At 35.1% G+C, this 24,869-nt stretch overlaps 4 protein-coding genes across 10 annotated transcripts; 1 reads left to right on the forward strand and 3 right to left on the reverse strand.

The window, feature by feature from the left end:
* Window positions 1–255: 255 nt before the first annotated feature.
* On the reverse strand, window positions 256–4,589 carry LOC111790302 (protein disulfide isomerase pTAC5, chloroplastic-like). Of its 2 annotated transcripts, XM_087122362.1 has the most exons (7): window positions 3,776–4,586; window positions 3,534–3,691; window positions 3,334–3,430; window positions 3,072–3,205; window positions 2,183–2,298; window positions 1,444–1,481; window positions 256–1,352 (listed from the first exon to the last, which is right to left on the reverse strand). In XM_087122362.1, exons 3-5 carry the CDS (start codon window positions 3,386–3,388, stop codon window positions 2,263–2,265), a joined length of 225 nt encoding a protein of 74 aa, XP_086978488.1. In that variant the 5' UTR covers window positions 3,389–3,430; window positions 3,534–3,691; window positions 3,776–4,586; the 3' UTR covers window positions 256–1,352; window positions 1,444–1,481; window positions 2,183–2,262. The 2 variants fall into 2 exon arrangements, with proteins under 2 accessions (XP_086978488.1, XP_086978489.1); XM_087122363.1 differs by lacking the exon at window positions 3,534–3,691 and having other exon boundaries at window positions 3,776–4,589.
* Window positions 4,590–5,590: 1,001 nt separating this feature from the next.
* On the reverse strand, window positions 5,591–9,314 carry LOC111790109 (uncharacterized). Its single transcript, XM_023670925.2, has 11 exons — window positions 9,153–9,314; window positions 8,920–9,003; window positions 8,235–8,330; window positions 8,063–8,138; window positions 7,860–7,955; window positions 7,695–7,768; window positions 7,508–7,615; window positions 7,281–7,418; window positions 6,783–6,888; window positions 6,309–6,514; window positions 5,591–6,028 (listed from the first exon to the last, which is right to left on the reverse strand). The coding sequence occupies exons 1-11, from the start codon at window positions 9,210–9,212 to the stop codon at window positions 5,960–5,962; spliced, it is 1,113 nt and encodes a 370-aa protein (XP_023526693.1). The 5' UTR covers window positions 9,213–9,314; the 3' UTR covers window positions 5,591–5,959.
* Window positions 9,315–10,300: 986 nt separating this feature from the next.
* Window positions 10,301–11,581, reverse strand: LOC111790303 (uncharacterized). Its single transcript, XM_087122735.1, has one exon. It carries the CDS (start codon window positions 11,534–11,536, stop codon window positions 10,466–10,468), a length of 1,071 nt encoding a protein of 356 aa, XP_086978861.1. The 5' UTR covers window positions 11,537–11,581; the 3' UTR covers window positions 10,301–10,465.
* Window positions 11,582–15,281: 3,700 nt separating this feature from the next.
* On the forward strand, window positions 15,282–24,064 carry LOC111790108 (transcriptional corepressor LEUNIG_HOMOLOG). Of its 6 annotated transcripts, XM_023670919.2 has the most exons (19): window positions 15,297–15,435; window positions 15,587–15,600; window positions 15,693–15,793; window positions 15,906–16,003; window positions 16,227–16,336; window positions 16,454–16,728; window positions 16,825–16,894; window positions 16,983–17,094; window positions 17,858–17,907; window positions 17,988–18,260; window positions 18,363–18,434; window positions 18,623–18,844; window positions 19,250–19,391; window positions 19,484–19,593; window positions 19,985–20,134; window positions 20,262–20,414; window positions 20,524–20,646; window positions 22,968–23,165; window positions 23,589–24,064. In XM_023670919.2, exons 3-19 carry the CDS (start codon window positions 15,762–15,764, stop codon window positions 23,730–23,732), a joined length of 2,334 nt encoding a protein of 777 aa, XP_023526687.1. In that variant the 5' UTR covers window positions 15,297–15,435; window positions 15,587–15,600; window positions 15,693–15,761; the 3' UTR covers window positions 23,733–24,064. The 6 variants fall into 6 exon arrangements, with proteins under 6 accessions (XP_023526685.1, XP_023526691.1, XP_023526692.1 ...); XM_023670917.2 differs by having other exon boundaries at window positions 15,282–15,435; window positions 15,587–15,793; XM_023670923.2 differs by having other exon boundaries at window positions 15,282–15,435; window positions 15,587–15,793; window positions 17,991–18,260.
* Window positions 24,065–24,869: the final 805 nt, after the last annotated feature.

Below are 24,869 nucleotides of genomic sequence, written 5' to 3' on the forward strand. Positions count from 1 at the left end.
ACAAAAAGAATATTATCGAAAGGAACTTCAGCTTTCATATTTCTGTTCTCAAATTTTTAAATATTTTGTTTCTATGCCTCGTTGATGCCGATTATTTAACAAAAGCTTTGTACTTTTCATACTGAAAACATATCAAAAGCTTTGGTAAATAGTAAATAAAAGGTTTACAAAAAATTTGATTATCATGAAATACTCCTTGAAAATATGATATTTTGGTTTTAATACCAATGGTATTTTACCAACCTTTAGATTGATGGATGATACAGGAATTAAAGCCAACGAGTGAGAACTTTCCTCTTGAACTCAAATTTTTTCAGTTAGGTTTTGGTTATTCTGAAATAATTAGACCTTTTTTTTATTCCAAACCTTCTAATATTGTATATCTGTCTAGTTTAAATCTATTATTTTAGTTTTACAAGTTATTACATTTTGAGTTTAATAAAATCAATTTTAAAAAATGTCTTTTCTTTTCTTTTTAATTTTATGTTGGATGATATTTTTTTGAATTTGTAGTTTAGACATGAAGTTGAAACTTTTTTCATAGGTTAAGAATTTATTAATAATAAGTTTAAAAATCTAGATGCTTCTTAGATGTTTTAAAAAGTTTAAAAGATCGTAGATATCTATAAAAATAAAAATAAAACATGTAATTTAACTCAACAAAATTATCCAAGATAGATTAATAGAAATTTGTCGGTTTCCTAATTGGCTTCTAACTTGTGATGGCCAGTTGACTTAACCAGAAACTGGTGGGCACCTTGAGCGTCCAACTTAACCAAAAACTAAAAATTACACTGCGTCTTATATTAAGTTTTTAAATCTTGATTAAATTATGGCTGTATAACATGTTTAATTTCTAAAGTTTGGGGTTTGTGTCTAGCTTAATAATATCTACACTGGCTCTTAAATTTTCAATTTGTACCTAATAAGTCAGTTTTTAATTTAGTGTCTAGGTATTTGATAAATTTGATTCTTTTTTCTATTAAGTTTTTAAATCTTGATTAAATTATGGCTGTATAACATGTGTAAATTTCTAAAGTTTGGGGTTTGTGTCTAGCTTAAAAATATCTACACTTCTCTTAAATTTTCAATTTGTACCCAATAAGTCAGTTTTTAATTTAGTGTCTAGGTATATTTGATAAATATGATTTTTTTAAAAGACGATCTAGAACGTTAAAATTGAAAAAAGGCGTATAACAAAACACAGAATCGATCGAGGTATAAAGAACTAGAAAAAGTGCTTAATAAGGAACAATAACCAAGCAATCATTTACTTACCTCTACACGTCACGTTCGTACCGCAAAACCAAGGCCATCGCAGTATGGACATTTTGTTCCTTCGTCCACAGAAACTGCACCATACAATCGAAACAATTCTCTTTTTACATAAAATTACCACAGAAAACTCGAAGGAAATACAATTGGGTTCATGAGTGATTTCACCTGTGGTTCAATCTTTGGCTCACCGGTTCGGTCGCATCCTGAAAAAATAAAACTGGTTGATTTCTCAAGATGAATGTGTTAGGAATCATGACTCTCCACAATTGTATGATATTGTGCACTTTGAAGATAAGCTCTCGTGGTTTTGCTTTGAGATTTTCCAAAAAAACCTTGTACCAATGGAGATAGTACTCTGATACTGTGCACTTTGAGCATAAGCTCTCGTGGCTTTGCTTTGGGATTTCCCAAAAAAACCTCATACCAATGGAAATAGTACTCCTCACCTATGAACTCATGATCTTCCCCTAAATTAACAAACGTGGGACTCACTCACAAAAGAGTAGAACTTCAAGAGCATTCACTTTTTCTTTTCTTCTTCTTCTTTCTTTTTTTTTTTTTTTTAAGCTTCAATCAAGCAGGGGATTCAAGTCACCCATCTCCAAGTCTAAGTCGATGACATATCTTAGTCAGGGTTAAAAAAGCTAAAAGTTAAAAATGTTATTTTTTTCGATTGTATACCTCTTTTTAGTAACTTATTCAATTGTTATAACAAAAATTCCAATGGATACTGCCGGTAGAACTTTTGAATTTTAAGGTATTGTGTTGAATTCCTTTTGGAAATTTGACAAATAATTCCAAGACTTTCTTAGACTATGAATTAGAGCGTTGGATAATTCAATCCTCGTTACTAAAAAAAAGAAAAAAGAATGCACTTTAAACATATGATCGAATAGTCATGTACCTGTGCATAACAGACGACCCTCCCCACAACATCTACATGTTTACTGTGAAGTCGTGCGGGGTCTTCCCATCAGTTCCTTCCTATGAGAAAAACTTGCAGTAACTTCTTCTGAATCTCTGGTATTTCAGTTATTAAATTAACAACAAAAAAAGGAGGGAAGAGAAGAACAATATTCAGAGTGCAAACATTTAATATTCAGTGTCGGACAAAACAGATGAGGGAAAAAATTTAAGAGACCAGATGAGGGAAAAAATTGCATACAAGTTTATTGAATGTAAAACTGACAAAGCAATACGTACAAGATGATTAACATCAAATTCTGTGAGAGATGGTACTTAAAAACTTTGCAACTATTGCTTAAACGCCGAATGCCATATGCTTATGCAAGACGAGATCAGTTCTTTACTCAATGGAATTCGAGAAGAGTGAGATTTGAAATTTTATTTGTATCACAATGGAGCAGGCACTTCTTGTAGGCTAGTATTCTTTCATTTTTTTCTTAGTATTACATAAAATCCATACATACATACATATATATATATATATATATATATATATATATATATATATATATATATATGTATGTATATATCTACATATGCATATATGAAGAAGGCACTGCACCTTCTGGACTCTATAGAAACTCGCAAGTGAAAAATATGTTGGAATGTTCCTATGCAACACATTGCTTTGGCAAAGTATCAAATGTATTCTTCAACTAAATCGTACAAAGACAGACAGTTGCCATTGAGCATATGAACAGAAAACATCAAATACCAGATACTTCGATCAACCAGAAAGACATACAAAGAGAGAACTCCAAGGAGATCTGTCACCTAATTCTGATTCAACATTAGATATATGGAAAAAAAAAAGTTATAAAACATACTTTCTGATCGGTTGGAATATTCCCTTTTTCATCTGTTTTGGCATCTGATCCAGGACTCTCAGTTCGTTTCTCCTCATATAAAATTCCAAGGAGTTCTGCAGTCATTATACCTCTTCGCGGAAGCCTGAGGCGGCCTGTCAAATAAAAATATGTGTGTATACTATGTAGTGTCACGGATTGAAAGAATATGGACTAAACCTGTAGAAATCCTATTGAATTAGTAAAGAATGATAGACTACTACCAACTCCAGAATAATCTTACCTGCCAAGTCTTTAACAGCACGCTCAGGTCCACTGCAGAAACTAGAAAATTCCATGTATTCTTCACCGGAGTAAAATCCTAGCCTACGCAATGCTTCCTGGCATTTTATAGAGGAAAAACAATACAGAAGCATGTTCTTCAGTGATTCGTAATAAAAGAAATTAAAGCATCGCAAATAGCTAAAAGCAGGAAGACAATACCAAAAGTGCTCAAGATAGAGACTCGATTCAACTGAATTTCACAGAACCAAACATATATCTCAACATCTGCCATAGAGTTCGATTGACTATATTCATCTTTAAGACTATTCTTTCAGGCAGTAGGCTTCAGACGCACAACGTCTATCAGCAAGTTCGATCTACCAACGTTATTGCATATGGTTAAGAAACTCGATCAAATCCTATCGAAGAGACAAAATCATAGGAAGAAAAGCAGAACGGACCTTAAGACTCGCCTTCTAATATTTGATAGAAGAAATGCGTATTGCGAGCAGACCTGCGGCACTAGGTCTTCCGCTCCTTCCGAACCAATGCTCAAGGACTTTCTCTCATTCTTCACCTCTTTCTAGGTCTTACTTGCGTCGGAAAACTTAACAATTTCCTTCTTCTCTATCGCCGCATCCACTTCACGAGTACTCTCATCCAACAAAATGTGACTCCACCATCAGCCGCCGGTCTCAGCATCAGATTCTTCTCCTTCAAGACATGCAACAGGCCGGCGATATTCGCAAAAGTCTCCGGCACGGAAACGTCCCTCCTCATACGGAATTTCGGCGTTCTAACGCTTGTATTTGCAGCTTAACCTCAGCAATTTCCTGCAGAAGCGACTCGCGTTCTCTGGCTCAACGCTGCTCTTCGCGGATCCACTGTTCCTTTTCATGAAACCACCGCTGCTACTCCTGGAGCCACAGGAGCTCCTCACGGTCGTTGCCAGCGTGATTCATACAGCGAGAGATGAGGAAATTGGAAGGAGAACTAGATGATGAGATCTTGAGAGGAAGAATAATGGAGGAAAACGTTGAAATGTAGCAGAGAAATTGGAAGGACTGTGGAAGGAAGGGGATAAATGAAAGAACGAAGAGACTCTCGAGTATATATGTTTCCAATGGGGGGAAAAGTCTGAGAGTGCTAATTTAAAATCACACGTTTTGCGTGAAGAACTGGCGGCAAATCCCGACATCAGCCGAACCTAGCAATACCAATCTTTTTATTTATTTATTTATTTATTTATTTATTTTTAAAGTGAAGCAAACATTTTTTATTCTATTTAGAGTTATCAATTTTACGGAAATATAAATGTGAATTGATATTTCTGAAAAATAATAATAATGAATTAAAAAACCATCTCAATTAATAAATAATCATATCAATATTTAACCAACATTTGAAAATATTAATGAAAGTATTGAATGTTAATACCTTACTTTAATTAAATGAACAGGATTTAACCTCTATACTACCAAATTCGTAATAATTTAATTTAAAAGATTTAGTATGTAACAATTTAATCTATATATTGAAATACCCCGAACAAACCGAACAAAACATTACATAGTAAAATCCCAAGCAGTAATTGACATGTGTCTACCCAATTTGAAGTCCCAATATTTTAATATAAAATTAATTAACTAAGAGAGTGTAACAACCTAAGTCTGCAAATAGATATTGTCCGTTTTGGCCTTACGTATCTTCATCATCAATCTCATCAATCTCACGGTATTAAAACGTGTCTATTAGAGAAAAGTTTTCACACCCTTATAAAGAATTCTCTATTCCTCACCCCCACCGATGTGGGATCACATAACCCACCCCCTTGAAGCCGTAGTGTCCTAAAACGTGTCTATTAGAGAGAAGTTTTCACACCCTTATAAAGAATACTCTATTCCTCACCCCAACCGATGTGAGATCACATAACCCACCCCCTTCAGGCACTACTGTTCTCGCTGGCACTATTATCCTCGCTGGCACACCGTTAAGTGTCAAACTCTAATACCATTTGTAACAACTCAAATCTAACATCTTATCCAACATTAGCAGATATTGTCTGTTTTGGCCTATTACGTATCGTCAAACGCGTCTATGTCTATTAAGGGAAGGTTTGCACGCCCTTATAAGGAATGTTTCGTTCCCCTACCTAACGTGGGATCAGAAGGAATAAAAAAAGAAAACGCATTGATATGAGCATTTACTAACATAAAACACAGAACAACTCAAGTGCAAAATCAGAATAAAGAAGCTTAACAAAGAATGCAAGCACATTAAAGATTTGTAATAATGGAATTATTTTGGAGCTTGGAAAAACTCGTGTCCACCAAAAATAAAGTACAACAAAGTTGAATAATTGCATCACCAGACCTCTGTGAGCTGTGACTTCTGACAATAATATACAAAAATAACTTTATTATACAACACAAATCTGGTTATCCATCCACATCCACTGTATAGCCAAAAGCCATCATTATCTTGAAGAAGGCAGCATACCATACCATTGCTACCATTAATAATACCAAAGTTTTCTACACCAAAATGTAGACAAGAACATTGTTGAAAGGGCACTTACACAAATCTTATGCCCTAAATGCTTCAATGGCAGACGATCATCTCGGGCATCGTCTATTCGTTCGATCTTAGTCCAATTTCACATTAGAATAGAGGAGGGTGTCCCTCGTGAGAGGCATCCTTAGAAGGCAGCACGACTGCAGTGAAACAACAAAAGATCAACAAAAACAACATATATGCTGTCATATTTTATGAACAGGATAGAACAGTATTATATTTTTTTTAACATAAAAGTTAGCTAAAATGTCAAAAGCACCAAAAATTAATATGAATTTCTATCATAGACTAGTCATTAATATTCCTAAGGCCACAAAAAAACAATAATCATTGTAGAGAAAAAGCAGATAAATAACGTATTATTATCCACTTTTATGTTTATTTCAAAACTAGAGTGAAGGTAAAAAAAAAAAAAATTACCCCCATAAGAGTTGCAATCAAAAGGATGATTCCAGTGATCCAGGCAAGGGTTGTCCTAACCAGTATCACTTCTTGAATAGTTGTGTTAAGTTTGACTTCTTCCACCAACCAACGTGGAGTCGACCGAGGGTTAAAGATCACATTTAATCCTTGTTCTGCATTTGGTGATGATGATCCAGAAAACAAAACAACTCCAACAATTTGACCTGCAAGTTAAATTACAGGCATCTAAGTAAAAAAATAAAATATTAAAAACCTAAATATTTTGTTCCAAAATCGAAAAGGGAGTCAATGATTTTAATACGCATACTCGTATAAAGTCATCATTGAGCAAGAAAAACATCAAAGCCAATTTGTAATATATCAGGTTACAGAAAATTTGTTACTTCTCCACAAAAATGGGCAGCTGAAAGACTAGAGCTTAATAATGAATAATTGGTATGCTCCTCCAAACCAAAGCAACCGACCACTTACCATCATATGCTTTTTGGAGTAATTGGAATATCTTGGACAAAGCAACAATAAATAGTCTCGATCTATGACTAGCATCTCCTTCGGAATCACTTTGATCTTGGAATGCCTGTTAACCCGATGGTGAATATCGATGAGAATAAACTAAAATTACTCCGTCTTAAAGAAAAGAAAGAAAGAAAAGAGTGACGACAGTATTTGGGAGACTAAAAACACACAACCACATTCAATATATGTTATTTTTCTGCCAAAGAAGCTTTTACAAGAAGGCGGCAGAATCAAGGTTGCAGACTCCCAATGTCCACACCGCCCGTTATGACCCAAATGTACTAGAGTTTTGTAATGCCAGAAACTATAGCACTAATAACCTCATCAGTGTCTCTATTACAGTTTAATTGTACGGTAGAACAAAATTGAGGTCAAACAAATATTGCATGATAGGAACAAAAGTTGAATAAACGTCATCCAAAAAAAACAGCAAAATCAAGGAAAACAGTGTACCTTGATGCTATCGAATGAACCAGTGATGAGCTCAGATGGACTTTGCACATTTTGTGACAAATCCTCATGAATGTGTATAGCCCTCTTAACATTGTGAATGAGACACAAAAGACTACCTATAAATTCTCTGTCCCCTGTCTGCAAATGAATATAATGCACCAATGAACACATTAACAAAAATGGTTTCCAATATAACCAGATAACATTCTTTACAGATGGAGAAAAACCTTAGACAGATGAAGATAGATTTTAACAGCATCAGTCAACGGCACAGTCAACTCTCCATTTAAAGTTTTTGATGCATCAGCAACATATGATCCACCAATGAAAGATGCCTAGTAAGATATTCAAACAAATTAGAAATTGTTGAAAATGAAATGGGTAAAAATATAGGCGTTTAATATCATAACTTACAAATTCACTAATATCTTCATCAGTATAAGCTGCCAATGGTTCATTCAAAGGAACAACAGACACTTCATCCTCACCTGCTAATAACTATCATTAGAGAGGCCAAAGGGCAGTGGAAAATATTTGGGAAAAAGACAAACCAATAACGATTTTGGAAGGAACAAATACCGGGAAGTTGGATGTCAGCACTCTCAGAACTTACGTGAACCTTACTCGTAAGAACATTGCTGGACATGCCACTTACCAGGCTTACAACTTCCGGATCTGCAAGTATCAGAATTAAAAAAGGTCAACGCCTTTAAAAAACTTGCAACCAAGAATAACATTTTCAATTTCATTTTCAATTTCATTTTCAAAATTACTGCAGAGACCATGTGCTCCTCTAATCTCAAGCATAAAAACTGAACGAGGCCTATCAAGCGGATTTGGCATCAACATCCCATTCAGCTGCAAAAAAGGCACTAATAACATGATCAAAACCTTACGGCCGCATACATAATTTACAACGAAAACTTCTGCAAAACTTATCAAACAATCAAGAACCTTAGATGAACCAGAAGCTGAAAGCGTTGAAGGCGGCGCAAAACCAAGCAAGACTGACACAGCAGCAGCAACTTCTGGTAGTGACATTGAACTAACCTGTGGAAATCAAATATGAGAGCATAACATGAGAAGATAAGCTAATATTCTATCACAAAAAAACATAGAGCAAAGTTCGACATTCTGTCACATTAATAATTCCCACTGAGAATATGGCTAAGCAATGGACAATACGTTTAAAATTGCTCATCGATTGTCGGATGGGTTGACACTAGAAGGGTTCACAATGTTCTCAGACCATCGCCGTAAAAAAAAACCCTCAAAATTCCATTTCAATTTCAACATCACGAAATGTGACACATAGGATTTCTTAAATCCGTTAACCACTTATTGGCAGACGATGGCTGATACCACTTATTAGCAGGATGAGCACGTGAATTTCAAAATGCAATCATATGTATATTACGATGTGAAACAAATATAATGCTAACATTCAAGAAGGAACAGCTCAAATCAGTTCAAGTAGTTCCAGATTCATTTTCTTCAATCCGCCGGAATTCGCAAAGATCCAACACAGATATGGAAACAGAATTCAAAACAATTTGAGCAGGAAACTCGAGTCTATTCACAGATAGCCAACCGAACCAATCATGCCAGGGAAGAGAAAATACAGAATAAACTAAATTACCTCGGAGCCATCATCGGTCGAATGAGATCGAAGATATTGATGCGACGAGCTATCAACGAAAATCACCGAGCCAGTATCCCCGCACTGGATCAAGCCATAAAAATGTAAAACACGTCAAATTGAAGAATTATCAGATCCCGCGGCTGCTCCAAAGTATAAATCCGCGGGAAAAGAAAAAAGAACAATAACTTAAGAATCAGACAGAATCACGGAAACGATCAGATAAAACAAACCCTAGCGAGAGGGAGGATGATTAAGAGGGTGAAGAAGATGAGTGAATTGCAGAATTCCATCTTGTAGAGAATCTGGGAACTCTGTGGCCTTCGAAGAACGAGATGAATTAGAATCCGCCGTGCCGATTTCTACACATGAACGACATGGGTTGCGTCGGGCCGAGTCGTGGGCTTTTGGATTCTTTCAATGTGGTCCTCGATCCAACCATCGAATAATGAGTCGGCCCAAATTTATCCTCTTCCCTAATTATTAAATTACAAATTTATCCTCTTCCCTAATTATGCCTAATAATTTTTTTACGTTGATAGTCTCAAAACTGTGGCTTTTAGGCCGAGGACACATTCGTAATTTTCTAAAATATTACATTTTTTACAGTTGAGTTTTGAATTACATTTTCAATATTTACACTTTTGCCCTTCATTTTTTCACTAAATACCTATTTCTACCCATTAAAGTTAACTAGAAAATGGCTCAATTATTTTAAATTAATCAACTAAAAGTTAATGTCAAATATTAAAAATAAGAATTAGTGAAATGCATAAGAATTAAATTTGAAAATCAAAATTAAAAATGTAAAAGTTGTAAACTTACGAACCAATTAAATATTAAACTCAAAATTAAAAAAAAAATAATAATATTTTGAAAATTAGAGATCGAAATTCATTTTAATAATTAATACAAGTCTCAAAATATTCACATAAACAATGTGAAAAGTCAAAAGTACCCCTCAAAGCAAAATTCCAATAATATAAGTCCAAAATAATCGAGGAATGGTCCGCATTTAAATATTCTCATAAAAGGGATCCTTTTTCTTTATGATATTAAAGCATTTTAATATTCAATGAAAAGGGCATTTTAACAATAATGAGATATATCGAATTCCTAAGATAAATAATTGAGTAATTTATTTATTATTATTAATTGTTTTTTAATATAAATGCCGAATTTAAAAGTGAAAATATTACATCAAAACAAATTATTTCCTTGATTTAAGAAAAAACGTAATTATATGAATAAATTAATGACGTGGAATATTATGGAAAAAGGTGATGTAATAATAATTAATAATACTGTTTTAATGATTACGTCGTACAATGCATGCATGAAGACGACTAGGTCGAGATCCGTTAATCCAAAACGCACCGTATTGATTAGAACGGAGATTAAATTAAAAGATATAAAATTCACATTACATAATTGAAAATCACCTCATCTAAAGGAAAACAATAATAAAGGGTACGGTGTTGGATAACCGTACATAATAATTTTCACAATTTAGATATGAAATAGATATATTTGAATACAATTCATTTTAGTGGTGGCCGCCACCACCGCCAAACCCCGCTCCACCGCCGAAACCGGCACCACCACCTATGCCACCACCTCCGCCGAACCCTCCGCCACCCCCACCGCCACCACCAATACCAACTCCACTTCCTGCTCCTCCTCCAAATCCGACTCCAGAACCTACACCACCTCCGCCACCAAACCCACCACCAGCTCCTCCTCCAAGACCGCCACCAGCTCCTCCTCCCAGACCCCCACCAGCTCCAACTCCCAGACCCCCACCAGCTCCTCCACCTAGACCGCCACCAGCTCCTCCACCTAGACCGCCACCAGCTCCTCCTCCAAGACCGCCACCAACTCCTCCTCCAAGTCCTCCACCTCCACCGAGACCACCAACACCTCCAAGTCCTCCGCCACCACCAAGACCACCTCCACCTCCAAGTCCTCCGCCGCCACCTAGACCGCTACCACCTCCAAGTCCTCCGCCGCCGCCAATACCACCTCCACCTCCAAGTCCTCCACCCTTAAAACCCCTTTTGTAAATACCATGCCCAATGCCTCCTCCACCTCCTAAACCACCTCCTCCGCCGAGCCCTCCACCACCACCCAATCCACCACCACCACCTAGTCCTCCACTTTTAAACCCCCTTTTATAAATGCCATGCCCTAAGCCTCCTCCACCACCCAAACCACCACCGCCTCCAAGCCCTCCTCCACCACCCAAACCACCACCGCCTCCAAGCCCTCCTCCACCACCCAAACCACCGCCACCTCCCAACCCACCTCCACCGCCTAGACCGCCGCCGCCACCAGCTCCACCACCAAACCCACCACCAGCTCCCCCACCAAATCCACCTCCAACTCCGCCACCAAAACCTCCACCGCCACCGCCACCAAAACCTCCACCGAGGCCACCTCCGCGAAACCCTCTACCCTTCAAAAAACCAAGTGGCCGATGAAACAAACGCTTGTCATCTTCTACCACATTGTCGGCTCCGACCAAGGCAATCCCCACACACACCCAAAAAGCCACTGCACGCAGTGAGAAAGACGCCATTGGTAGCTTTGCTCTGAGAACACAGAGATCAAACCTCATTTATATAGACGAAAAAAAACAAACAGACACTGGCACGAGAGACAGGTAAATTAAATTAAAATTAAAATTAAAATTAAATTCAAAATTAAATACAGCTTGACTTTAATTCAAGAACGTCTCCATCTACCCCTGCCAATGCCATTTATATTTCCAACTGTCCCTCCGCCAATCCATTAAAAGGAATAAAAACATTAGCCAATCAGACAGGATTCCTTCTTCTTCGCCTTTTCGCATTATCTGAATTGCCATTAATTTTTATTTTTATTTTATATACATAAAATATTAAATCCTATAATTATTATTTTCTAAACTAAATTAAATATATATATATATTGTTCCAATTTTATTTTTAAACTCCATTTTTTTCATGAAAACTCGGTTAAAAACAATATTCTCTCCTTAGTCTCAAAGTCATGTTTGTCCAAGACATGTCGCCTATCGCCACATGTCCGTGACACACGGCGAAGTCATGGCTACGCCTGGTAGACATAAAATGACTCAAAATATACTATAGAAGATGCGACTAGTTGTCAAATTCTCCCAATCCAAAAAGTTATATACTGTTTAAGCGGTTGTTGTTGCCTTTTTGCTTCTCTGCTATATAACACCACTAATCTCTCTCTCATTTTTGCTTTCAAAACTTTTTCCTAAACCTCTCTCCCCATTTTCTAAAATCTTCTCTTCAAAACGGGACTCGAGGTTGTTGCCCGACTGTAGGCAACGTGGTCTAAAGTTGGCTTGACTCGCTCAATGCTGAGAGTGAGTGCCGCATAATCGCCAAAATCACTACCAAGAAAGGGCGAATGTGACACTTAGCATTAATTATTATTACACAAAAAAATCAATGTTAATTTTTATCTTGCATTTTTTAATTATTAATTTTTATATAGTTCCCAATTAATTATTATACATATGAATATAAATATGTATCAATTATTTTATAAATATTAGGCAGACAAAAAAAAAAAAAAAAAAAAAAAAAGTACCATAAAATTAAAGTTGCTGTAATTTGTTGTTATGAACCTTATCCTTCAAGACACAAGTCAATTCAATTTCATCAAGAGCATGCCAAAAGCGTGCCTAGATAATTTGGAATCAATGTGAGTTTTTAATTCTATAATATTTTATTTACTTATTAAATAAATAAATAGTCGACGCCACAAAAATATTTAAAACAGTTAAATATTATTTTCTTGTCAGTGGTAGGTTGAAATCTTTAATTTCTCGTTATTTGTAATAAATTTTTCCTTTATTTATTTATTTTTTATTTTTATAACAATGTGGCGTACTAATTCATTAATAAAATAGTATATTTTTTTATTTTTTTTTATTTTTAAATCCAATTTAAATTATATATTTTTAATAGATATTTAAAAGGAGATAAATTAATTAACAAGAAAATAATACCAAGATTTATTATTACAAAAATAAGAATTCAATTTAAATATTTGAAAATATGGGACAAACTTAAAAGAAATTGTAAAAATTTGGATCAAAATGTAATTATAAAAGTTATTATTTGACGTATGTTTTGGAAGGTTTTGAATTGGACAAAAGTGGTTATGGAAAAAGCTGCAGGGACTGAAGTTGGAAATAAGAAAAAAACACTGGGAATGGGTAATGGGGCCTGTAATGTGATGTCATTTAATAGGGAGGCTGTTGGGTTCGGCTATTAATGGCGCAACTAAACCATGTCCTCCCACCATCATGCAAGTCCGCAGTTCGAACCACTACCCGTACTTCCCTATTTAATATTCCATGTATTTATTTACTTGTATAAATGTATTGTATTGACTCGAAGCGTTTCGAACAGATTAGATTGAGTTGGATTATTAATTTTTTTTTTTAATTATCAAATTTTTACGAGCCACGATGAATTACTAACATCAATTATGAAATTTGATTTAAGATATAAAATTAATGGTAGAATATATTTAAATAGTGTTATGATTTTTCCTTTTATTTTTTCGGAATTGGTGGGTAGTATATTTTATCTTAATTGTAGTAGTTAAGTTGATAGTTTATATCCTTTCTATTCCACTTTTATTTCCCGTGTTTAACAGTTACAAACTTTAAATATTTTTTATTTTTTAAAAAAAATGTAAGGTTGGGTTGGATTGGATCGTAACCCTATTTTCGGAATAGTAATCCGATAAAAAGAATGTTAACTGTAAACTGAATAAAAAATTTGTTTGCTAAAAATTCAAACTCAAATAATAATAATAATCCTAACTGTTGGATAAAAGTTCCACGTCGGCTATAATGAGCATGAGTTTATAATCAAATAATACTATATCCATTAGAATAATGTCGTTTGGAGAAGCCCAAAGCAAAACCATAAAAGCTTATGCTCAAAGTGGACAATATCATACGACAATGGAGAATAATGTTCATCTAACATGGTATCAGAGTAATGTCATAAACTTAGTCATGTCAATAGAATCATCAAATGTCGAACAAAGAACTCCAAAAGAAAAATGAGTCAAGGCTTCTCGAGCGTATAGTAAAAAATGACTAAGACTTCAAAAGAAAAATGAGTCGAGCCTCAATTAAGGGGAGACGTACTTTATTCGAGAGGAGGTGCTGGATGAAAGTCCCACATCGACTAGAATGATCGTGGGTTTATAATCAAAGAATACCATATCGATTGGAATGAGACATTTTAGGAAGTCTAAAGCAAAGTCATGAAAACTTATGTTCAAAGTAGACAATATCACACTGTAACCGAGAGTAGTGTTCATCTAACACTACCCAACCTCCAACTACTACAATTTAGTGTTTAATAGTTTGAATTTGTATTTAAAAGTATTTGTTCAAAATATAAAATACATGATGTCTAATAGATAACCACCATAAGTTGGTACACAGTCAGCAATCAATAAAGTGAGGAAATTTCGAAATATAAATTAAAAAATATTTATCTTTTTTTTTTTTTTTAATTATATATCGATAAATTGTTATTATTATTGCTGTAAAATTGGAAGTGTAGTATTAAATATTTTTTAAAAGTTTTATGACTGTGGTTGTGATTTAACTCATTAAATAATTATATATTTGAATTTTTATATTAATTCGTACTAAAAAGAATATTATATTGATATCATATTACCTTTAAATATGGGGAAGGGGTCCGGCACGTGGCATTAATATTGGAGACTGAATCAGAGATCATTCTCTCCGTCTTCGCCGAATATCCAACGGTCACGAATTTGCCATGTACACCTAGCTCTGTACCCGAACCGAATTCCTAACCACGTGGGCATCGCCACCTAGATCATTTGACGTTGTCAAGTTCCCTCTTTGTCCTTTTGCCAGGTCACCAATTTAAATTAATTCCTTTTTTTTTTCTGATGTAATAAAACTTTTGTTTTTAATTTAAATTCAGTTTAAGGTTATTTAGTCTCTAATTTTTTTTAAAAAACTATAAATTAAAAATTAGGGTTTCATTACAAATTCAAAATTTTACAAGGGATAAGACAGTAATTAAGACAGTAATTATCATTTAAAAAGTCGATAATTCGAATAAAAAATAAAAAGTAAAATAAATTTACCATTCAACAATATTCCGAAGTTAATAATATCTTTGATTCTCTGGACTTAGTCTTTTTCTTTAAAATCCACGTGTACAATCCAACGGTCCTAATTCTCCCAACTCGTCACAGTTTCCGTGCAGGTTTGTCAAAATGGAAAAGCCCAACAACGTCAATTAACGGGCCAGCTTAAGTTCGGGTCCGAGCCTCGGGCACGAAGTCAGGTTTGGAACCAGAACTCAGCTTCTTTTGAAGTCCTCGAAGGCTATTCAAGTGATGTTAACTTGGAGCAGTTCGAACCTGGTAAAATCTCTGATCACTAGCCCTAGAACTTGTTAATCGACCGAATTACAAGCTCCTTGATTTTAGGTGAGAATTTCGGCTGTTTTTGAACTGCTAAATTGTTTACCGCTTTGTCTGAGATCGCGAAAAAGTTTCGCGCTTATTGAATTGAATTTTTTCTGTACGTGATTGTGAATTTGAGGACGAGATATTTGATCAATGGAGATCTTACTTTCAGGACTTCGAAGATTGGTAATGCGGGCGTTGATCCGTCTTTTTGGTGTTTTTTAAGGCTGTAGAGCTGAATTCAACAGGCTGCAGAATCTTCTGTCTTAATTTTGCAGATATAGGTTATAATTACGGTAGGATTTTCGTCGTTTACTTGAGCAGTTCGTTGGGTTTCAAGATAGAAGATGGCGCAGAGTAACTGGGAAGCAGATAAGATGTAAATATTTTTGTTCAATTTTCCTTTCATCCATTATTAGATGTTTCTGTTTTAGTCTATTATTAGAATTTCATTCAATTACACTTTTCACAAACTCTCGTTGATTTTCCAGGCTCGATGTGTACATCTATGATTATTTAGTGAAGAAAAAATTACATGCCACGGCTAAGTCCTTCATGAACGAAGGAAAGGTCGCTCCAGATCCAGTAGGTAATACTTCAGAAATTTCTGTCAATTCTTATTCAGTAAGTTTCTAGTGGAATAAGATTTTGTCTGGTTCCACTCAGTACATCGAGCATGATTGATGTGGCTACTAAGTAGACTCGAGTTGAGTGTTCATATTGGAACTAGATTACTGTATTACATTCTGTGCAGCGATTAAGAATAGAACGTTGCATTGACAATAATAGTCCTTGCATATGATGACGTGCAGCAATTGATGCTCCTGGAGGATTTTTGTTTGAATGGTGGTCTGTATTCTGGGACATATTTATAGCAAGGACGAACGAGAAACATTCTGAAGCTGCTGCAGCATATATAGAGGTGATTTTCTCGACATATTATTGTTCAGAACTGTCGACATAATTACTGATATAGTGAGTTGAATTGATGCTAAGTTCCATTGGTTTTCATCCTTTGTTGCTTATGTCTTATGTGCAGGCACAACAAATGAAACAGAAGGAACAACAACTGCAGATGCAACAACTGCAGCTTATGCGTCAAGCTCAGTTACAACGAAGGGATGGTACTCACCCTTCGCTTGGTGGTTCACTGAATGCGGTTAATTCTGAAGGAATGCTGGGGCAACCAACAGCAAGTGCTCTGGCAGCAAGAATGTACGAGGAGCGCATGAAAAACCCTAATGCAATGGATTCAGAGACATCCCAACCACTGCTTGATGCGAGGGTGATGAAACCAGCTACAAGTCATCCAGGGTAAGTTTCTTTTTATTTTATTTATTCCTATTATGTTTGTTTTCTTGAACCCAATGCATAGCTAATACTTTCTTCTTGGTGCCTTGTATAACACAGACAGTTGGGAAACCCTGGAAGTGTGAATGCAGCATTGCAACAGATGCAGGCACGGGGTCAGCAGCCCACGGTAATTGGTTTATTTAGCATCTTTTACTCCTTAGTGTTTCTTTCTTTGTACATAGCTGCAGGGTTGATATAAAATCTCATTTTTGTAGGATATTAAACCAGAGGTCAGTATGGGTGGTACTCAAAGGTCATTACCTATGGATCCATCTTCAGTTTATGGGTCAGGATTAATGCAGTCAAAACCTGGAATAGGAAACACAGGTTTGTATCCTTCCTAAATAAAATTCTTCAAGGCTTTCCATATTTAAACTGATTTTGTCATGACAAAATGACTGTGTGAAATTTGTACATATGTAGACTGCATGCTATGAGGGGTAAGGTTTATGTTATTCGCACACATGTTAAACAACAAAGGGAAGCCAGTTGAACAATTACTGAATCTTTACTTAATTTATCTCAAGTGAACACCTAGAAAGAAAAAAACATTGAAGGGGCTAAACTAGATTGCTAGTGGTATTACCAAGAAATCCTACAAGTGTAGACCTATGTAAAACATATTTTGAAGACCTAGAGAGCTCCTAAAAAATGTAGCACACTCAGAGTGATCTGTTGTTTGTATCAGTTTGTTCCCTCTAATTTGATTTTGAATGTAGAATATTTCTGATAACGTATGTTGTTCTTTGTGATAGTAATTTTTCATTATTTTTCCAAATAACTCGGAAAGTGTGACACAATTTTCTCTACCAATTACTTTTCTTTGAATAAATTGAAAACATATGATTTTACACCGTTGTATTGTTTTTGTTTGCTGTTTGTTGTTTGCTTAATGAATGTTCAGCAAACCTTACGAAACCTGCCTGGCCTGTTTGAATACGTTCAGAGTTGGCCGGAAGATACTAAACTTGAACTCTGCTGTTCCATTTGCTTCACTAAGTTAATGGAGATAACTTACTTGGAATGATTCCAATCACTTTTCCTTGAGGTCCATTCTCTACATCTTGAAAAACTTGTGTTCATTTTCCAGGATTGAACTCTGGAGTCAATAGTCTTCCATTGAAGGGATGGCCTTTAGCTGTAAGTTATATTTCCATTTTTCTTTAGATTAAGGATTTTTTAGTATGGTTTCAAGTTCACATTTGTGGCCTTTTCCAAAGCAGGGTATTGAGCAAATAAGGCCAGGTTTAGGCGCACAGGTTCAAAAACCTTTCCTTCAAAGTGCTAATCAATTTCAGCTCTTACCGCAGCAGCAGCAGCAACTCTTGGCACAGGTTCAAGCACAAGGCAGTCTTGGTAGTTCGCCTATGTACAGTGACATGGATCCTCAAAGATTTAGAGGGTTACCCAGAAATAACTTAAATGCAAAAGATGGTCAACCAATTGCAAATGATGGGTCAATTGGCTCGCCTATGCAGTCAACTTCATCAAAGGTATATTTCCCTTCCGGAAGGGCACAGTTCGTCTCAAATCTGAATACTCTCTTTCTTGATTGATGTTGAGGTGACCTAAATGGTTAAAGGCGCTGTTTGCAGATGAATATTCCACAAATGCAACAGTCTTCTTCTCAACAGCAGGATGGTTTACATCCTCAGCAAGTACAACAGGTTGTGCCTATTCTTATGACACAACAACTTAATTTCTTTTCCTTATACTTCATAAGTTCAAGGAAATAAATCTTTCAGTTTCTTACCTATCTGAGTACTGTTGACAGCATTATTTAAGATTTCACAACCAGAATCTGTCTCTCTACAACTTAGCAAACTAATAATTGTTTATTGAATGTGAGTCACAGAACCGAAAAAGGAAGGGACCTTCATCATCTGGAGCTGCTAACAGTACTGGAACAGGGAATACCCTTGGACCTAATTCCCAACCATCAACTCCATCAACTCACACCCCCGGTGATGGAGCTGTTATTGCCCCTAATATGCAGAATGTTAATAGCATGCCAAAGAATATGTTGTTGTATGGGAATGATGGAACGGGCGGTCTTGCATCGTCCACAAACCAGCTGGTAAAGGAAATATTACCTAACAGTATATTATCTGCATAAACTAAGAGACAAATTCTAACCAGTGATGTAGCATGAACATTCGCTTATATTACAACCCATGCATCTGCCTGGTGCAGAATAATGCTCAAGAAAGGGGATGTTTGGTTAAATCCCCAATGACTAATGAAGTATGCACGTCTTTTTAGTTTGATACTTATAACCATATCTTTAAGCTTTCTTTCTTTTCAATTCTCAATGTTCTGTAATTTAGATTCCAATGGATCCGAGCCGCTTTCTTATAATCATGTTTGTGTGATAGATTTGGATTTGTCGTTGTGATGGCAGTGGTCATGAATTCTTGCATGTTTCTATGTACTACACTTGAGTAGTCCGTTAATGATAATATTTCATTATTTCCCATTGCAGGATGACATGGAACATCTTGGAGATATTGGCTCCTTAGATGATAATGTGGAATCATTTCTCTCGCATGATGATGGAGATGGAAGGGATTTGTTTGGCACATTGAAGCGGAACCCTTCTGAGCATGCTCCAGAAAATTCAAAGGGTAATCCATGATTGCTTCATTCAAACAGTGGTCACGGACGTCCTGGTTCTGATAGACTATACCCTTGGTTTTGTGTCCCCACCCCATTTTAGGTCTTTCTTTTAGTGAAGTTGGTTCCATGCGTAAAAGCAACAGCAAAGTTGTGTCCTGTCATTTCTCTTCGGATGGGAAGTTATTAGCAAGTGCCGGTCATGACAAAAGGGTATTAAAATTGTATCTCTTCTGTATTATTTACTGCCGATGTTGATCTGGATTTTCTTAAACAGAAATGTGAACTCCTTCGCAATTGCTTCTTTATAAGAGTTGATGAGCTTTCCACTTTTCATTAGCTTAATGTGATCACCTCCTCGATTTTCTTTCTTCTGAATGTGCCATTTTGGAATTTGTGTATGACGCTTCAAATCTTTCATAGTAGTGCTGTGCAATTCTCTTTCAATTACTTTCGCTCCTAATGTGGATCGTATGCTAGCAAACCTTGGTAAATTATTTTGTCATCCGACATCCAATACGTTCATATAAGTATGCTAGTACCAATAATTGTTTGTATGTCCACTTGATGATATTCATTTTCGTTATCATTTTTTTCTTATTAGGTTGTTATCTGGAACATGGAGACATTGCAAACTGAAACCACACCGGAGGAACATACTCTTATCATTACCGATGTTCGTTTCAGACCCAATTCAACTCAGCTAGCAACATCTTCCTTTGATACAACTATTCGACTTTGGGACGCAGCACAAGTATGTTTATTCTGCTCACTTCACTTCCACATGATGTAATTTTTGTGATCAGTTATTTGAATTGATCTAGCATCAAGTCCGTCTCCCTTGCTCGTTATAAATGACTGTGTGGGATCTATTCTTGCAGCCAACTTATAGTCTACATGCATATACTGGACATACCTCGCAAGTGGCATCTCTTGATTTCCACCCAAAGAAGAATGAGATTTTCTGTTCTTGTGATGCGAACAATGAGATTCGCTACTGGCATGTCAGACAGGGCTCTACGCACGTCTCCAAGGCTAGTTCAATGATTCTGTTGATTTTTTTCGTTCTTTCAAGTTCCCAGTCTACAGTATCTTTTTCGTTAGCAGTTAAATGTCTAGTCTAATTGCAAGTTTGTGAACCAGGGTGGCAATGGCTCAACTCAGGTGAGATTTCAGCCAAGAATAGGGCAACTTCTGGCCGCTGCATCAGATAGCGTGGTATCTATCATTGATTTCGAGTCAGATAGGCCAACACTCTCATTAAAGGTACAAAAAGAGTAAATTTCAAGAAAAAAAATTATTAATGTAGAGTTATGTTTTCTGCCATTGCAATTCTCAATTATTTTCTGCATATCTATCCATCTATAACGATAACGATGTATAAATTCTTTTTAGCTTCAGAAATAGGATTTTAATTTCAACATTTTGAGAAAAATGTAGATAATATTTACTGAACTCTCTCAAAACTAGTTTAGTAGCAACATTATGGAATCATGGACAAAATAATAATAAACTCCAAACTAATAATTGTTAGAATTAAAACCCTACTTGCAAAAGTGAATGAATTTAGATCCTCCATTAGGATTTCGTTTTAAAACGTTGTATAATTGTCATGTGTATAAAACTTCTTTAAATGCAACTAATAACGTAATATTAGAGAAAAACGTTAGAATCAAATGGATAATAATGGTTTCTCATTAATATGAGCTATTTTTTATCTTCTTGTTTTTCGCTATTTTTTTCACTTATTAAGGAAGAATTGTCAATTTTTTTTTTTTTTTTTGCTATGTTGGTAGAATTTCGGGAGAAAAACAATCTTAATAGATGATTGTGATATGATTCTAAATAGAATCAAATGAAAATTATTATATATCACTCATGGAGGGTCTAAAGTCGTTCACTTACACAAGTTTAGGTTTTAATTGATACAATAGTTAGTTTGAGGTTTTAATTGATACAATCCGAACTTTAGAGTATAGATTATTTTCTTGCCATTTTTCTTTCATTTATTTGGTTAATTTTCATTAAATCTCAAAACTTTATAGCATTTTTCTTTCTTGTTTCTTATTTTCTTTCATGTTCTGAAAGCATCGTTTCCCATTAAAAAAAATTGTTGCTTGCATATTTTGAAGGATTAACACTATGATATTTTCTTATGGTGCCACGTTTATAGAAGATTTTGGATGGTAGAATAATTGAATAGCATATCAACAGGATTACAAAAGACTCAGAAGTATTAAATCCTAAACTAAATCTGTGAAAATAGACAAAGGAAAAGTAGAATGAGCTAGGAATCAAACCACTCGATAATTCAATTCTTCCTTTGTCAAGAGGAATTGAATTGTTTAGTGAGGAGATGGAGAAGTTGAGAATAGTGAGGAGTGGTGGAGCTTTTGCCCATTGGCTCTCTTGAATCTTTCTTTCCTCTCGGCAATTGGGAGCTCAGCAGTTGCTGAGAAGTAGGTCATGAGCCTGATTTGAACAGATTTGGTCATAAACTAACATAAAAAATGTAACTAAAGATGCAGGAAACAAGCTTAGTAAGGACTGAATGACTCTTGAAATCAAGAATTATCAGTAACTGTTAAGGAAGAAGTGGAGAAAGTTTCTGATGTCACTATAAACCTGGTTATCCATCCAGAAGAATTCGTTTGGTGGAGCCAAAACTGGTACCCATAGAAGAATGGAGAAAAAGTTGCCCACAAGAAAACTAACTTAGATGGCGTATCATCGTCTTCGATGGAAAATCCTTGAAGCCATGTGTATGGAGGGCTATTATTCTTATTACTAGGTTCCCAAAACTCGATATCCTTGAGATGATGGACAACCTTACCATATTAGAATAGACAGAGTCCCAATAAAGATCGACACCTCCATCTCAAAAGCTCCTAAAAGATAAACTTCATTGTCACTAGAATTTGTTCGGTTGACATTTAAACCAGAAGATTCTTTAGAAATTATGATAACGTCGAAGAGATTAGCTTGCCTTTATGATAACGTCGGGTAAGAGTCTGTTGTCATTGTCAGCAAATAGGAGGTGGAGCTTGGCGAGAGGTTATTTTCTATTCTCACATTAACCCCTCAACATAGCCCAAATGGAGTTCGTTTGCTAGAATTCTACTAAGTTAATCAGCCATAAAAAAGGAAAGAAATAAACAGAGATGATCACTTTTTCTCATACCCACTTGGTTTATCTCTGATCAATGAGTGAATTATGTGATGAACACTGTAATTATAACAAATTCAACATAGAAATTATAGCTACTAAAACTAACACTATTATACTGTTTAAAGTATTCGAATTTTCATAAAATAATTATATGACAAAAAAGCCAAGGTCACCGACGAAATTAGAGCTACTGAATGTCATGTAGTGAAGATATTTGTATCTTGATTTTACAATTTTGACACTGTAATCAAAGTTCCCCATAGGTTTTATAGCTACTCATTGAAATTAACTTCACTGATTTAGCAATCTTGTATACAAATATGAAATAAATTCAAGTATTAGTTGGATAAATTCGAAAGCTTCTCACTTAATTACTATTGTAGTAGTGGCTGATGAGAGAATAATGTTCACTTTGTAGGGTCATTCATCAGATGTGCATTCAATTTGTTGGGATACAAATGGAGATTATTTGGCATCTGTTAGTCGGGAGTCTGTCAAAGTATGGTCGGTCGCATCGGGAGAATGCATTCACGAGCTCAGTTCCAGTGGGAATATGTTCCATTCTTGCGTTTTTCACCCGAGCTATTCCTCCCTCTTGGTTATCGGCGGTTACCAGGTTATACTTTGCTTTACAATTATGCATTATTTCCTTAGCTGTACTGTACCATTTGCTTCCAGTTATTCCCCCACATGCATTAAGTGCCTATGTTTCAGGAGTTTATTTATAACCAATTAGATCAACGTTATCTTCGAGCCTGCAACTTTTTATAGGAAGAACAATTTCAGTTCGGATTATAACACGAGAAAGTTACTTTTTTAAAAAAATTGTTATGAAATATGTTCACACACCAACAGAGCCCCAACTTTTGTCATTTCATATATCGATTTCGTCGAGCTGACATTGATGAGACCGATATTGGTATGAAGAAGATGAGAACACTTTCGTTTGATTTGCTAAAAGATATCGAGTTAGACATCAGTCATGTACTTATTATTATTATGATCTCTTTGTAACCCAATTCGATCGGATGAATTGCAGTCATTGGAGCTGTGGAACATGGCTGAGAACAAGTGTATGACAATGCCCGCTCACGAGTGCATGATTTCGTCGTTGGCTCAATCACCAGTAACAGGAATGGTCGCCTCCGCGAGCCACGACAAATCTGTCAAGATATGGAAATAAGCATATATACCCACATCAACTTCTCTGGCATTAGGTGAGTCAAACTCTGATTATTACACAAGTCTAATGGCTCTTTTCCATTTTTCCTCAAAAACTACATCTAAAAATGGAGTTTTAAAAATGAAAAGTAAAAGATGGGAAAAGTAAAAAGAAGAGAGTTCTTGTTGTATTGAAAATTTACCTTCCATTTTTCTTCATTATTTAGAGTTATGGTGGGTAAATAAGTTAAGCTAGTGTGTGATATTTCCCTCATGGGTTGTCTAATAGATTTCACAAACTGAACCTTCTTTTAACCCTATTGATAGAGCTTAATTTTAACTGTTAAAGATTTACTGCCTTCCTTCTCATTATTACTAACTTATAAGTTAATAATTTTGTTTTTTTATTTATTAAATCTTATTTTATTGTTATTATTATTATTATTATGGTTCCTTATTGCCTTGCTTTGTTTCTCTATTTAGTTCTTAAACAACCCATTCCTTTAAGTTTCATTTATATTTTTTATTTTCTTCCCTGAATTTTAAAATAAAATAAATTTTTCATGAATCATTTAGCATATATTTGTTCATTAATTTGTGTCAAATTTTAAGGTGGCTCTAAAAACTTATTAAATTTGGTGATTGAAATTAATTAAATAAATTAAGTCATAGCTATATTATAATTTAAAATAATAAATCAATTAACGACTTAAGAGGAATATAATATATGTTTATATGCCACGTGGGCCAATCTAAATCTGCCACCTGTCCATCATTATTTTGGTCAGGCAAATCATTGAGGCGAAGAAAAAAGTGTAGAAATTCTTATTTTTATCTCAAAGTTTGCTGTCTAGCAAGATAAATCCAAGAACGTCAATGCGTGTGGGGCCCTCTATTTTTATTTTTTTTAAAAGGCTTTTTTTTTTTAATAATTATAAATAAAATAACAATAATAATAATAATAAATAAATAGTGGAAAAGTACAAATCGAATAAATTAAATTAGCTATGGCAGATAATGTGGAGGTTGCATGGTCTGCCTAGTCTGTACCAACTTGGCTTTCCCACTTTCCATTTATTCTTTAAAACGCGTCAAAATATTATTATTAAATATTTCTTTCTTGAATAATAAGAATTTTGGATAATTGTCTTTATTTAAT

The sequence above is a fragment of the Cucurbita pepo genome, chromosome 3 (genome assembly GCF_057944985.1).
Source record: "Cucurbita pepo subsp. pepo isolate OVF chromosome 3, ASM5794498v1, whole genome shotgun sequence".
NCBI classification, from domain to species: domain Eukaryota; kingdom Viridiplantae; phylum Streptophyta; class Magnoliopsida; order Cucurbitales; family Cucurbitaceae; genus Cucurbita; species Cucurbita pepo.

Excerpts from the sequence above, each read along its gene's own strand:
- LOC111790109 (XM_023670925.2), bottom strand. The coding sequence starts at position 9,212 with ATGGAATTCTGCAATTCACTCATCTTCTTCACCCTCTTAATCATCCTC. Across the intron at positions 6,889-7,280 it reads GTTCATTCGATAGCATCAAG|GCATTCCAAGATCAAAGTGA; the intron begins GTACACTGTTTT and ends TCGGGTTAACAG. Across the intron at positions 6,515-6,782 it reads ACTCCAAAAAGCATATGATG|GTCAAATTGTTGGAGTTGTT; the intron begins GTAAGTGGTCGG and ends TTTAACTTGCAG.
- LOC111790302 (XM_087122363.1), bottom strand. The coding sequence starts at position 3,388 with ATGGAATTTTCTAGTTTCTGCAGTGGACCTGAGCGTGCTGTTAAAGAC. Across the intron at positions 3,206-3,333 it reads TGCTGTTAAAGACTTGGCAG|GCCGCCTCAGGCTTCCGCGA; the intron begins GTAAGATTATTC and ends TTTATTTGACAG. Across the intron at positions 2,299-3,071 it reads ATATTCCAACCGATCAGAAA|AGATTCAGAAGAAGTTACTG; the intron begins GTATGTTTTATA and ends CTGAAATACCAG.
- LOC111790108 (XM_023670917.2), top strand. The coding sequence starts at position 15,762 with ATGGCGCAGAGTAACTGGGAAGCAGATAAGAT. Across the intron at positions 16,337-16,453 it reads CTGCTGCAGCATATATAGAG|GCACAACAAATGAAACAGAA; the intron begins GTGATTTTCTCG and ends TCTTATGTGCAG. Across the intron at positions 17,095-17,857 it reads ACCTGGAATAGGAAACACAG|GATTGAACTCTGGAGTCAAT; the intron begins GTTTGTATCCTT and ends TTCATTTTCCAG.
- LOC111790303 (XM_087122735.1), bottom strand. The coding sequence starts at position 11,536 with ATGAGGTTTGATCTCTGTGTTCTCAGAGCAAAGCTACCAATGGCGTCT.